The 14,538-nt window shown below is 45.3% G+C and overlaps 1 protein-coding gene and 1 long non-coding RNA gene across 4 annotated transcripts in view; one reads left to right on the top strand and one right to left on the bottom strand.

Moving 5' to 3' along the window:
• Positions 1 to 9,483, bottom strand: part of SH3BGRL2 (SH3 domain binding glutamate rich protein like 2) — a 267,685-nt gene extending 258,202 nt beyond the window's left edge. The window contains exon 1 of one of the 3 annotated variants that reach the window (XM_078648111.1): positions 9,304 to 9,483. In XM_078648111.1, the coding sequence (XP_078504237.1) occupies positions 9,304 to 9,348 (45 nt within the window). In that variant the 5' untranslated portion in view covers positions 9,349 to 9,483. The remainder of the gene's footprint in view (positions 1 to 9,303) is intronic. The other 2 variants (XM_078648113.1, XM_078648112.1) reach the window with 2 other exon arrangements.
• The window catches only part of LOC144762830 (uncharacterized), a 53,458-nt gene extending 39,847 nt beyond the window's left edge, over positions 1 to 13,611 (top strand). Inside the window, exon 3 of the long non-coding RNA XR_013596147.1 lies at positions 13,391 to 13,611. This is a non-coding gene — a long non-coding RNA (uncharacterized LOC144762830). The remainder of the gene's footprint in view (positions 1 to 13,390) is intronic.
• The last annotated feature ends 927 nt before the right edge of the window (positions 13,612 to 14,538 follow it).

Raw genomic sequence — 14,538 nt, 5'->3', positions numbered from 1 at the left:
ATTGGGCTTTCCAGTGTCCGACATACCTACAAAAAGCGCATTGGTCTGACCCTAAGTCTGGTCGTCCTTTGCATAGTGTCGGGGGATAAGTTGTGGGTAGCGGTGTCATGGGGTTGTCCTGTCGGTATATTTCCCTACTTGGTTTATCCTCGTCTTTTCTCTGTCGTTTCGTAGCCTCTCTGCGCCACATACCGAGACTGTCGAGCATAATTGGCGTCGTCTTATTATTTCGAAGGGCTATTTCTAACGTTTCTATTTTATCAAGGTCAAAGGATCCTGCCAGTGGCCACTGTTTGTCTTGGCTATCTTCGGTATACCTGTGCCATAATTTATTATAAGCTATGGTGACTAACCCATAGTTTATGAACATGTCCTTATTAGGGGTGCCTTCTAGTGGAGCTATATGGTCCACCTCTAACACCCGGTCCGGGCTAAACAGGCTATTTATCAGTGGGGAGAAGACAGACATGACGGCTCGTAACGAGGGACTAAAAAGTCAGCACTGCCTATCTTATCACTAGGTGCAAAGACTAGACAGAATATTTCTATTCTACGTTGTTTGCAGGTAGTGAATACCTCATGGATCAAAAAAAAAATATAAAACCAAACGACCAATAAATAACAATGGGGAGAATGAGTAGGTCCGCAAAGATCTGCGTTACCTACCCTTTTCACTATCTGCAAAAAGGGTGGTCTCTTCCCTGCTTGCAGACAGGGAATCTCCAGGAAACAATAGTTTTGTGAACAACAGTTCAGTTTCAAGCAATTATTGAGTGGGGGAGAAAAAGAACAAGCACGGCTGCTACCCTACCTATCCTCCACTGCTTGCAAAGGGAGAGAGAGCCTGTTGCTTCTCCGTTTGCAGACAGTGAATCTCCAAATAAAAATAAACAAAGCAATACTAGTATTTTGAACAATCAAGCAATCAAAACAAATTTTTTTTTCGCAACTTGTCGTGGCAACACGACCTTACCCGGACCATGTGGACAGTTTCTTGTCTTCCGAATCCAGCGCCCGATCGTCCTCTTTTTCTCGTATTTCTCACGGCACTCCTGATGGTTCCCAGTCAGGACCGTAGATCACTCGAGAGAGGTCTGTTCGGAACTAGTGAAGTTCGGATGATCGGCTGCCAGACGAGGGTCTATTGGGCAAGAGCTCTCCCGATCGTTGCAGTCGTTCACTCTGTCGTCGGGACCTCTCCCACTGGATCCACGAGTCGCTGATGGGCCCCACGCTTGGGACGCCAATTGTAAAAAGTTCAATCGGGTCGGGGACAATCGATATTTGCCCGGCGGTATTGCCTCTGTGACCCTCTAGTTATTTAAATCAATGAAGAGGCAGGCGCTGGAGACTGGAAAGCAGGAAACAAGGTTTTTTTATTCTCTCCGGAGGAGAACACAACGAAACGGACAGAAGGTATCGTTCTGAGGTGCTCTAACTGTATTTCTGAGGCCTGGCCTCTTATACCCACATTTATGACTTTATTGTAGATTACACATACATGTTAAAGCTTTGATGTACGGAAAAGACATCCTCAGATCCCCCTTCGGGCCCGTTCCCACACACATTTACAGTTGAAGTCCCCACCCTAGTCACAACAGGTGATGAGCATCGCGCAGCTGGATAATCCGCCGATTCACGGAATGTGGGGAGTTTGATCGGATCTCATGGGGTGGGGGCTTTGATCAACCCGGGGATTCTTTGATGGGGGAAGCTTTCTATTGTACGGGGAGGGGCAAGGATGGTATCGGCAGAGCTGGGTGTCGGCTTGGGAACGGGGAGGACAAAACGGGCACACGGGGAAAAAGGGGGTTTGCATCTAAGGGCCGGAGATCATGAAAGGAAAGCAGGGAGGTGTCGCGCTGGGAACAGGATGAGGGCCTGGGGCAGAGCAGCGCCGAAGAGGGGTTTATGACTCAAGGCAGGTGCAAGCAGGGGGTGGTCAGCGTGCAGGCTTAGCGAAGGCAAAGGGCTATGTCAGGGGCCAGCGGCATGCAAAAGGGTTTGTTCTGATCGGGGCATCTTAAAATGGCGGGCGCGCACGACAAAAGTGAGGCATCAGGGGAAGAGGCAAGATGGCGCAGATAATGTTCACCAAAACGCACTAATTTTCCACAAAACCAATGGCTTGGATTTTCCTCAAATTATGGTAGAGGCTCACACCGACTCTTTTCTAGTTTAAAATCCTTCTTCTCAAAAGAGTTAAAAACGAGTAATCAGGGTACAACAACCAATGTGGCCAGGTGGTATAACGAGGCCTGTAGACTAGCCCGCCATAAACTGAGTGTAGAACTAAGATCTAAGAACCCCGCCAGAGTAAGAGAGGCAAGGGATTCCTATAGGCACACTCAGAGGGTGGCAAAAAGAGAGTGGGATCAAGATAGGTGGTGGGACTTGAAGCATGGATGCGAAGTCAAAGATTCCAAGCAATTTTGGAATATTGTTAAATGGGATAGGGGAGGACGTGCAGGGCCTCCTCAAAATAATGTTGCTCAGTCCCAGTGGCTAGAATTTTTTATGCCCCAATATGCCTCCAGCCCGACAGAGGAAGATTACTCTATTCCTCCCTTTATCTTTTACCAAAGCCAGGTGTTTTCCATCGAAGATGTTAGTTTAGCACTAGACTGTGTGTCAAGTGGCAGAGCCCCAGGTATGGATGGTATCCCTGCAAATGTTTTCCTAAGCGATAGACCGACCTGGTGCCAGTATTTTGCACTGCTAGCTAATTCAGTGGCAATGGGTGCTTCCATTCCACCCTCGTGGAAGGGAGCAGAAATAATCCCTGTTTTTAAAAAGGGTGATAAATCCCTCCCCAGTAACTATAGGCCTATTAGCCTAATTGATTCTGCACAAAAGGTAATGGGCCGACTAGTTCAAAATAAAGTTCAATCGTGGGTAGAGGAATTTAATATATTATCCCCATTCCAAGCTTGCTTTCGCCCTCGCACCAGTTCTATAGATCAAGTCTTTCGCTTCATCACAATCTATTGGAGGAATGTGGTATTGACAAAAGGGACAGTTTACGCGGTATTTGTCGACCTGAAATCGGCTTTCGATTTAGTCCCTCGTTGCAAACTCTGGAGAGTCCTCGGTGAATTGGGGATGACACCTGAATTGACACTTCTCGTCCGCTTACACGAGCAATTTTGCGAGGATCAGATGGGCGGCACAGGGTGAGGTTACCAATTCATTTCCTGTCGAACGCGGTGTTCGACAGGGATGTGTTCTGCCTCCCACCCTGTTTTCTTTATACATCAATGGAATAGTGGACCATCTTTGTAGATCCCCTACTGATGCCCCCGTTCTAGCTGGGGTTCGCGTTCCTGTCCTCATGTTTGCGGACGACACTCTGATCATCTCCAGGACCCAGAGTGGCCTGCAGAAGGCTGTCAATGCATTTGGGAAATTTTGTTTTTCTTGCTGGCTTGAGGTCAACACCGCAAAAACAAAGTTTATGTCCTTCAATCAGCATAAACACTTCAAAGGCAGAATCCACTTGAATAACACTCACCTGGAGCAGGTGGATGCTTTCACCTACCTAGGTATTATGCTTCAGAACAACATGGGATGGAAAAGCCACATGGATATGACTATCTTAAAATACCATCAGCTTGTAGGGGTACTAACCTCTAAACATAAATCCTCTTTCACTAAACCAATTACACCAGCATTGGAAATATATAATATTAAAGTGATAAGCTCTGCCCTTTACGGAGCAGAGTTATGGGGATTTAATAATTTGAGCCAACTTTTAAAAGCTGAAAATAAATTCCTACGTGGTTTAATTGGTGTCCCCCAAAGTACTCCCATGGTTCCGCTTTTACTAGACCTAGGTGGGAAAAATGTGGTGGATATGGTAAGGCTACGCCCACTTTTGTATTGGAGGCGAATCTGGACCACCCCTGAACTTATACATTATGCCTTGGGTCTGAAGGATGTGATTCTTGTAGATCACTTTCACAAAATTCAGTGGCTAAAAGACTTAAGGTCTCTCTTGGTAAAGCTGGATTTAAGATTATTATGCGATGAGCCAGGTTTTGCAATTTTCCCCACAAAAAAACAGTTGAAAGAAAATTATTGGGAAATGGTCCTGTTGTGTTCCTACCCATCCGGTATGAATACCACCACAAATCTTGGCCATTCTGTGAAGCATACTGGGATATAATTGAGAGTCCCTTAGATCGAAAATTGTATTTTCAATTTAGGATAGGAACCTTACCAATAAAAGCTTTTACTCATAAATGGGCTTCTTTTTCAGATGAAAAATGTCAACTGTCTAGACATGGCGGAGACTACAGCCCTTTTCTTTATGTGTCCCCTATATGCAGCACCACGACGTAAATGGTTGAGACCTATTTGTTCCTCCCTGGGCACTTTGAGGTGTACAGAAGCTTTAAGGATACTAGGATCTGATTGTTCTCCCCATATAGCTATTGCTTTAGCCAAATTTTTAAGGTGGGCTTGGACCATCCGTGCACGCACTTTATTGCCAACTGCTGCTAGCTAGTTATAAGGTCTTATTCCTATTTTAGAGCTGGTTTTCTTTTATGAAGTAATTTTAAATGTATTATATATGAATTTTAATAGTTTCTGCTATCCAACAGTAATTAATTGGAATTTAATATCTTTTAACCATGTGTATTGTATTTGTATTATTTATTGTGTATTGTGATTGTTTGTGTATTGTATGTGCTTTTATGACTTACTGTCGAATAAAGCTTTTTGAATTTGAAATTATTTGTATTCCCACAAAGAAAATGTGGTCTATATTTGCAGGTTCGAGAAGTAATCTTAGTAATGCCTATTAGATAAACTATTTCAATTGTATCACAGCCAGCACATTTTAATTAAACAGGTACAACTCAGGATCAAAAACCCTGAATACACATATGGATATGCATAAGGGGTGCATGTGCTGATGAACAGAAGGTTCCTGCGGTGATCGAGAAGCGGTTAAGCATTAGTTATATTTAACTAACAGCATATACGTGGGATTGTCAAAATTACTTCAAAATTCAACAAACAACAGATTAGATCTTCGAGCCCACACATTCCCTCATCACGGAGTACAATTGGTTTTAATGCAATCATAGACCAGACTGAATGTTTGGGCGCACAGACCTTATGACCCAAAAGCAGGCCGCGTGCTGCAACATACGCATGAGTCCACAGACTGAATTAAATTTACACAAGCGTTAGCTGCTTCATAAAAATAAAAAACAATACCAATAGGTTTGAGTTATATCAAAGAACGGAATGGCTGTAGAACATAGTTTAGCATTGATAACTTAAAAATAATTTACTGCCAGTCAGTTACCTCTTTCATTTCACAAACGTCAACATGGGGCGCCATTAGTTTCCCTTGTGTGTTGTATTCTATGCAGCTAATAAGCAGGGCAGTTAAACTGATAAACTATCCTCCTGACGTCTCTTAACCTTGCCCTGAAACTTAATGAGGAAGTTTACCCAAGAACATTCCACAGCAGGAAAATTAAGAAAACTGTAAAAGGGCTGCTCAAGATGTAAACAGTGTGTGCTCTCTGGAGCCGATATGACCGAGTCAGTGCATGCTTTGCAGATAGCACGATAGAACCGGGAAACACTACGTACTACGGGTGCACAGTTCAATTGCAACACACCAGGGAATGTGAGGAGAGTCTAGATGCCTGGGCTGCTATGTAGGGTGTGGCACACTACACTACAGAGGCATCTGCCTCGTTACTTATTTGCTTTGCTTGTCTTCAAAATACACCCACCACACTACAGAAGTAAACTGCCCTTAAAAATGGGGATCAGCTTGCTTCCTTCATCACAGAAGCAAGACAACTGGAGAAAATACCAAATATGATTTTATATTGTTCAGCTTGGACCCAACTACCCTTCTATTTCACAACTCTAACGCTACAGGACACATCTGTACCGCATATATTCCCCTACAGGGTTTCTATGCACGGATAAACCCGGTCTGATGGCTTAGTGGACCCACTGTGTTCCCACTTAGTGCACCTACTGTGGGGGCCTGTGTTTGACTTCATAGTCACAGGTTCAAATCCCAGCGGGCCCACTCAGCCTTTCATCCTTCTGAGGTCGATAAAATGAGTACCGTTGAGTTGGTTAACAATAAACATCCTTTATTCAGCGCCAAGACACCCATCTGGGTGAACGTGCCCTTTACAAATACACATGTTATGTTACCTGTCACATGTAGGGGAGATGTTATTGAGGGTTTTCTTGAAGGCTGCCTGACAAACTGAGTTGTTCTCACGCTCTGGCAGCCTGTATCGAAACAGGCTTACAGCCCTGGGACTTAAGTCTCATACACCTTCTACGTTGTGTAGGTTACGAGAACTCAAAACCTAAAACCAACTAATTAAGAAAAGGGGGAAGTATGTTCACTCTCTTCAGCTGCATATAAGATGCAAACAACACAGGAAAAACCAATACAGAAACTGCAAGACAGCATCCTCTATCATAGAATAGTCACTTTCTTTCATCAAGTCTATATGGGCATCTTTAGGTTGAATTTACCAGACAACGCAAGCAGTCGTTGAGCAAGACATTGTGGGCTTATGAGGATCATACAAGTGCTTGTAGCCCAGCGATTGCTTACCAGTGGATGGCTTTATTGTCACTCTTATCTGGCTGATTTCTATTTGATGATTTCCTTGTTTCAGCCTGTCCATCTTGTGTTAGTCCTGACCAGGGAACATATCCTCTTTACCATCTATGTGATCGGCTGGCTGCTATGCTTCCCCTGCTCACTTTTAAGTAAAAGTGTTTTCCAGCTGTCTCCCTCGTGTGCTTTCCTCCCTCCCACGTTGCTCTGTTGTAATTGTGCTTCTCTCCACCCACCTCTACTTGGGCTGCCTCTCACCTGTGTGCTTCTCGCCCACCCTCCATGTTGCTCTCTTTCACCTATTATTTTCCCTTTAGCCCCGGTTCACTCCCTCATGTTGCTTCTCCTCAGCCCACTGTGAGGCTTAACCCTGCTTGCTCTTATTTTTTTAAAGCACTTTCGCAATACTTTTTTTTATGTATTATCCTTCTTGGATGTTAATACCGACTCTTTCACTACTCTTAAGAATGTGTTTCCTTCCTTTGTAATTATCAAGTCAGTTAAATTCTCACTTTTTTGTTTTTATTATTTTTAGTTAAGAGGAGGGAAGGGATACAACGTTATATGTTATTATTGTTCTAATTATTTGACTAAAGATATCGGCCCAGTTGCAAGTCCCGAATGTTTTTTAATAGCATCAACATTTAGCAATATCTGGGTGCCTACAACACCTCTTTACAAGAAGCCTATTGCAGATAGGTCAGAGTTTCCATTAAAAGGTTTAGTTTCTCAACAATATATTGGTTTCTCGTCTGCAAAAGTGGCAGATTAAGAGAACGAAGAAAAACCAAAGGAAATGATGGACGGAGCGTTGACAATACAAGCACTCACCCCCAGTCAACTGATCTCGGTTTAATCCATCACCGTTCTTTAGCCCACTCTGCCACCCCAGTTCAGACATGGCCATATGCAAATCAGTCTGACCCTGTGCCTCATGGGAATAGTCCTGCCCGAACTGCCAAGCCATGTCTTCCCTGGACCGGAAACAAGCTACTGAGGACCGGTTTCTGGCATTTCAGCCTTCTTCAGCCCGGCTTGTTTGAATCCAGTATCAAAGTGAGCAAGGGACTCACGTCTGAGCATACCCTGCCAACTTATGGCGAACAAAGAAAAACCAAAGGAAATGATGGACGGAGCGTTGACAATACAAGCACTCACCCCCAGTCAACTGATCTGGGTTTAATCCATCACCGTTCTTTAGCCCACTCTGCCACCCCAGTTCAGACATGGCCATATGCAAATCAGTCTGACCCTGTGCCTCATGGGAACAGTCCAGCCCGAACTACCAAGCCATGTCTTCCCTGGACCGGAAACAAGCTACCGGGGACCGGTTTCTGGCATTTCAGCCTCCTTCAGCCCGGCTTGCTTGAATCCAGTGGCAAAGTGAGCAAGGGACTCACGTCTGAGCATACCCTGCCAACTTATGGCGAACAAAGAAAAAGATTAAGAGAACGACCTCATCGCGTGGCATAGCAGTTAAGACCAGAAGCCGACATGAGGTTAGACATCAGAACGGGGACATTAAAGGATTGTCATATTCTGATTGAACTGCCTACCTGTGCAGTCAGAAAACCTGGCCCACATTACAAGTGTGATACCCTGCAAGTTGTTTCTCTCTATGCCTCGTTTATTAACATTAGCTGTCAAAAAATGGCCCAGTCTTTACAGAAACCTAATATTAAGCACAACTATAAGACCAAGATTTTATGTAACCTTGGAGTTCTGACAATGGTTTTCTCTTCAGAGTGAGAAGCAGGCAAGGTCTTCATTCGCGTATTATTAACGTTAACATACCAAGTTTCACAATAAGGGTGCATTTGACGTGTAAGCAGCTGTGCAATGTTGACATTTCTCACAACAACGCCCTTTTGAAGTCCGGAATAATTTTCGCTTTTACATAACTAGCAACCCCTGTAAAATAGGAGACTGCAACCAGGAGATTGAACAAGCCCTTGGTTCAACAATCTACACGAATTCGTGGTTGCAGACACTATTTTGTAGGTGAGGCGGGTCACAGCATTGTGAGGCACGTGGCAAATGACACACTCGTTGCTTCACGGACAAGGAACAAGTCCCCGCTCCCTCATAGCACCTGCCAAAGTAAACCAATTTTGAGGTAGATCTATGCACAGTTAAAACGCGATGAAAAATACATTCAGCAATATGCAAAAGGGCGGACCAGAAACTACATGCACTCAAACGTATATACGGATCCTCACCTCGCGACCGAAAAACCAAAGTAAACAACTCTATCGATCGATACACTAAAGCACATGAAGTGCGTGTGCGCAACACGCAGGTTTCCCACAGGGACGGGACTTATTCAGCCTCACACGCCGTAGGTCATTCAATTGTAACAGTTTACCTAGGCGATGTCTGTGACACGTTCTGTATTTTAGGGCGCGTACTTCAAGGAAGGCACGCATTTTTAACATGAGGATCAATGTAGGTATCCCCCAAAATAAAGGCATGCCTTACGTATAAACACTGGAACTGGTAGAATTAACTGGAGCAGATAATACAGACACAACCATGAACCCGCGCCAACCACCGGCTCGAGGAGAGAGAGAGGCACACGCTGCAGAGGTGACTGTCACAGCCGACTGCCTTGATCCGGAGAGGCTCATCCCCGCCGCCGCAGGTGGCGGGAAGAGAGAACTCATGCCCCCATTCGCTTAAGGACTCACCAGCACCGAGGATGACGAGGAGGCAACAAACACTCTGATCCCCATCCTGAACTCTTCTACCGAGCCTTCCCTCGGACCTTGCGAGAGACTCAGCCCCGTACGACTCTCCGCGCTGCACAGCCTGCGCGACTGGAGGAAAGAGCATCGGAGGCGGGCGGCTCAACGAAACTGCCCAGCAATTCCCCCCCGCCCTGTTGGGATGGAGCCGCCCAGCGCCAGCGCGGACCGGCGGACTTGTGGGAGGTGTAGTTCCTGCTGCCTCATGACGTGAAAGTGAAAGAGAGCCGAAACTTTATTTCCCAAGCGTTTATTCTTGTGGGTCATCATCAGTAACGTCTTTACAAACAAGCATTGGTAATGCATTAGGTTTCGTCTATGTGATTAATAATAAACTGTGTTTTTTGTTGTAAGTCTCATATTTCAATGACATCTAACTGGGTGCTGTGGAAGTTGAACGTCCAGCATTTAAAAGTATGTGATTGGTTGATAGACAATATCCTCGGTTAGCCAGCGGATTAAGGACTCACCCTTCGGTGTGAGGGTCAATGGTCTGCAATATTGTAGCGGTATTGTCAACACACTTTGATGCCTGGATCCTTGGCATTTGCTCTTTCACTTTAGTCATTCCCAGCCAAAACCTATTTTGATGCACTGGTATACGACAATATAATGCCTGTTTTCTTATCCTAATCAGTGCACAGTACCTAAAATTACCCTTTTTGCTTGAGTGGTTTGTCTTCACTTCTATCAGGGTAGGTTTGTATTAAAAAGAAAGGGAAAACAGGCCATGTTCACTCATTTATATTGTGCAGGTATTTCTACACTGCAAACTTACATGTGAACGTGAACTTTAGGAACACACTCAATTGAAACACATACAAGATAACAGTTATAACCATCTCTAGTCCCTAAACGTATTCAAAACATGCTTACAATGACTTCCAACATTCTTGGTTTACAGAATCGTACTGTATGTAATTAGTGTGCATCTACATTCACAAAAACATTAAAGAAGAGATGGTGAGCTGCAGGATGCAAAATGTGTGAACTACACCCCTATTGAAAGAGCACCGAAGAGGCACTGAAGAGTTCTATGTAAAATGGTCTAAATAACCAGGGCTTGGGTTAACAACAACTGTGCTGTACAACAGGGGGAGTGAGTTACAGAGGGTGTGGGCTCCTTAGTTCCCACAGCACTCGTGTTACCTGTGGTACATTATTGCTGTCTACAATTCATGAGGGATTTTAAGCATAAGGCACAGACGCAGACATTTTCCAATAAAACTAGCAACAGTGGGAAAGAACAAGTACTGATGTGTCCGCCTGCTTGTGCCTCGGGGGAATGTTAGAGTGCATGTGATGTGCCTCGGGGGCACTAGATAGTGCATGCTTTGTCGGGAGCACGGAGAAGGAATAAAGGGTACATTGGAGATCACAGTGCGCTGAGCCCACTGCACTTGGGCAGTGCTGTAACTTTAAAGCAAGGGTCTGGGTGTAGGTGGGGCGTGGCCTGGTAAAAATAGCTGAGTAGACGTTTCTCTCGGCTCTCGCGCTGGCCTAAAAATATCTCCGTCATAATCCTAATAATCCTGAAAAGTTACCGTCCCCCTGATTGTGGGAGACGTTCAGCAGTATCCCCAGCACTTACTTGAGGCCACGAATGATGAATTGGTTGCAGAGTGTGGAGCAGATGTAGTAGGGAAGAGGATCGGTCTGCCATTTGCAGCAACTCCCCGGAAGTGGATTGCAGCGTGGCACAGATAGAAGAGGGCCCTGTGAGGGATGGCGCTCTTGAGGTGAGTGTGGGCAGTTGTGCACCAGAGGGGCGGTCAGCCTGGCTCCCCCCTCCGCAAGTAAATGACCCTCCCTGGACATTGCACCACGAGGTCGGGCGCACCAATCGGAAGCTGAGAGACAGCGCTCTGGAACTGCGGTGCACCCGTGCGCTGCATGAGCCATGCAGGAGACTCCGTAGAGGCTTTGGAACTCCTGTGGGATACCCAGCTGAGGTGGGGAGACGGAGAGGCAAGAGCCCTACACCTCGGCAGACACACCTGGGCCCAGAGCTGCCTGCAATGGGATCAGTGGCTGGGTCGGGCCGCAGACGGCCTTTGGAAAACGGCATAGCTGCCCCACCTATGAAACCGTCCTGGAGAGCCGATGATGCGGATGTGGACCCTCAGATGCAAGGGAGGATCCGAGAGGGGCTGTAAACAGCAGGTGTTATGTAGCACCAGGGCAAGTACATGGGAATAAGGGACACGCCTGAGGACATGCGGACCCTGTACTGCCTTCGCTGCGGGGGTGTGGCGCTCTGCTGGATTCCTGGGGACCCTCCCAGTGAGATCTCGGGGAGCAGGAGAAAGCTCATGCCAAACACTGGATTGTGAAGGGCGGATTAATGACACGGGTGGAGAAGTGCGGTGGTTCCCCAGGGCACAGCTGCCCCACGCTGGGAGCAGGGACTGGAAGTTCAGTGCACCAGGGTCAATAGACTAGTCCGAGGGGCCTACAGCGGCAGAGAACATAGCACAGACGGTGAGGGGACCCCAAGACATTACAGGATACACCTGGGTGGGGGCATGGAAATTTAGCACGCATCTCTGACCGACTAGAGCAGAAAGGGGATTGGAACAAGAGTCTCCTGCGTCGCTACAAACTTTTATCATTGGCGACATGCTCAAAGATAAGGGGGACCGTGTACTGCAAGCCAACAAAATTTCAAAATACGCTCACCCTATCTCCCTGGATCGCGGAACACAAGTTGGCGCCTCATCAGAACAACCAGAGACTATGCAGGATGCGGGGGTGCGACCCCTTCCATGGCAGATGTACTGGAAGCCATACATACCACCACAAGACGAAATGGTGCATAAGATAGATACTGTCACCATAGAGGTCAACCTGCTCCGGTGTGATTTGCAGAAAGTCACGGACAGAGTCACCACTAATGAACACACAGTGAGCACCCTGCAGACGGAGGTCCACACTTTCAGGGACACGGTCATTGAACTTCAAAAGAAGGTGATCCGCCTAGATGAACGGACGGAAGATCTAGAGGTAAGGTCTCGTTGGAATAATCTATGCTTTATAGGGTTTCCGGAAAAGACAGAGGGGCCATCTGCTGAACTATTCCTGGACAATGGATCACTTCTAGTGTCACCAAAAAAGCTGTCTAAGTTCTTTTCAGTCAAAAGAGAGCATAGAGCGCTTGTACCTCTGCCCAAACCTTCAAGAGCCATTATTGCGAGACTTTTTAACTTTAGGGACCATGACACTATCCTGCAGATGCCACATACTCGTGGTCCACTTCTATATGAGGGGCACCAGATATACATTTACCCAAACTACACGCAGCAGGTACAGGATCAAAGAAAATCCTTTCTAGTGGTAAAAAGACACCTCAGGGAACTTCGTTTTGTGTGGTTTCCTAACCTTTCTTTCCAGATTCCCCAAAAGCATGTGTTGTAAGGTGCATAAAGAGCTATGAGATGTTGATGGCGGACATCCGCCTACATGGACAGCCTATTAACCCTCCATCACTAGATGGGTTCAACGGGCCATGCACAAAGCAGGCATAGATACCAAACTGTTCGGGGCTCACTCTGTCAGAGGAGCTATGGCGTCAAAGGCGTTCTCCCTCGGAGCCCATTTAGAGCATATCCTCAACACTATGGACTGGTCTTCAGAATCTAGATTTAAGAGGTTCTACTTCAAACCAGCCCAACTATGGCTTTCCTGGTTGTGGAGAAGTTTTATTCCAGCATAATACTCGCCTCTGGTCCTGACATAGAAAGAAAAATGTCCTAGCATCGTAACAGAAAGTTTAAATTCTATCAAGGACAAGGAGGCGAGGATTAACCCATCCGGTATTCTAGTTTCCCAATCTGATACAGGAACATTACATATGAGTAGGTATGCTTTACTCAATTGAAATTAGTTTTGTATAAATAAATGCCTTGTCTGTGATGTTGTGGTCTCCGGATGGCTGTACCCTTTCATTGTAAGCACATATAGTTGGCTGTACCCTTTGGTTGTAAGCATATTCCGCATATGGTTTCATACATCTTCGTTCCTTTTTTCCTAGGATCTGATGAGTCGAAACAGGATTAAAGATTTCAATATATACGTCTGCAATCGCAGGAAGAAAGAGGAGGAACCAACAGTATCAAGGGACTATGGAGCCAAATGATTGGACAATGTTGAAGTTTGAACTGTGTCTTTTTCTCCAAGGATTGTGGGAAATTAAGTCTGTTATTCTTTTGTCTAATGGCTGCTGTTAATAAAAGTGGAGAAAGAACAACGTAATCCTTGTTTCAGTGTCCTTAATAGAATTGAAGCTTTCCGTTACGATAGCTAGAACATTTTTCATTCCTAATATCGACAAACAAAGGTCCTTATGACCAATGTCAGGGATTATTTAATGATTACACCCAAAGACTGAGATACAAGATTCCCTGCACCATCAAGCGGTGGCAGAGTAATGGTTTGATGTCACAGGAGACAAGAAGCTAGAAATTAAACAATTGCGCCAGTTTAGAATTACCCATGTCCCTTAAATTAAAAGCCTAAACTTGAAGATCGAAGGAGTGTGCAGTTCCAAAAGTGTTTTGCAGTGGTGGAAGTGTGAGTATTAATAGGGTTGTGCATTTCCATTGATTATGTTGAGCTTACAATAGTGTGTTGTAGTTATATGTCTTGTGTTCTGATAAAGTCTATGGTCAGTCAGGGTAATTTCCCACTGGTCGGGACTACATCTGTATGAGTGTAAAGAAGTCAAAAGATGTTATTTCTTATTGTTTCTTGTGTGAATGAACTACTTTGTATTCTTTAGTGGAGCGGACAAGAATTATTTCTTTATTGTGCTTGCTTAAAAGTTGTGGAAATGAGTGCACAAGACATTGTAAAGGAGGGTGAACCACTGCGAGGAGTGAGAATTATGTCAGAGCGCGCTACGCTGGGCTAGGTCAACTGGTGCACACTGATGGTATCGATTGTTTGGTGCGTCATCGGGTGCTGTATTGTGATAGGCTCACAAAGAAGGAATTGTTGAGGAATTGGAAGCAAAGTTGGATTTGTATGGAACTGTGAACTGAACAAAAACATTTAATTGAATTGAATCGATTTTGCTCATTATTTTTTTAAGTCCATAGAAATTTAATGAGAGGTGATGTGTGGGTTACCATTCATGAGAGCAGGAAGACTTCACCAGAAGGTATATCAGGTCATTATATG

The sequence above is a fragment of the Lissotriton helveticus genome, chromosome 6 (genome assembly GCF_964261635.1).
Source record: "Lissotriton helveticus chromosome 6, aLisHel1.1, whole genome shotgun sequence".
Taxonomy (NCBI): Eukaryota; Metazoa; Chordata; class Amphibia; order Caudata; family Salamandridae; genus Lissotriton; species Lissotriton helveticus.
Note: the sequence above shows the minus strand (reverse complement) of the source record. Positions and strands in the feature narration are given on the sequence as shown.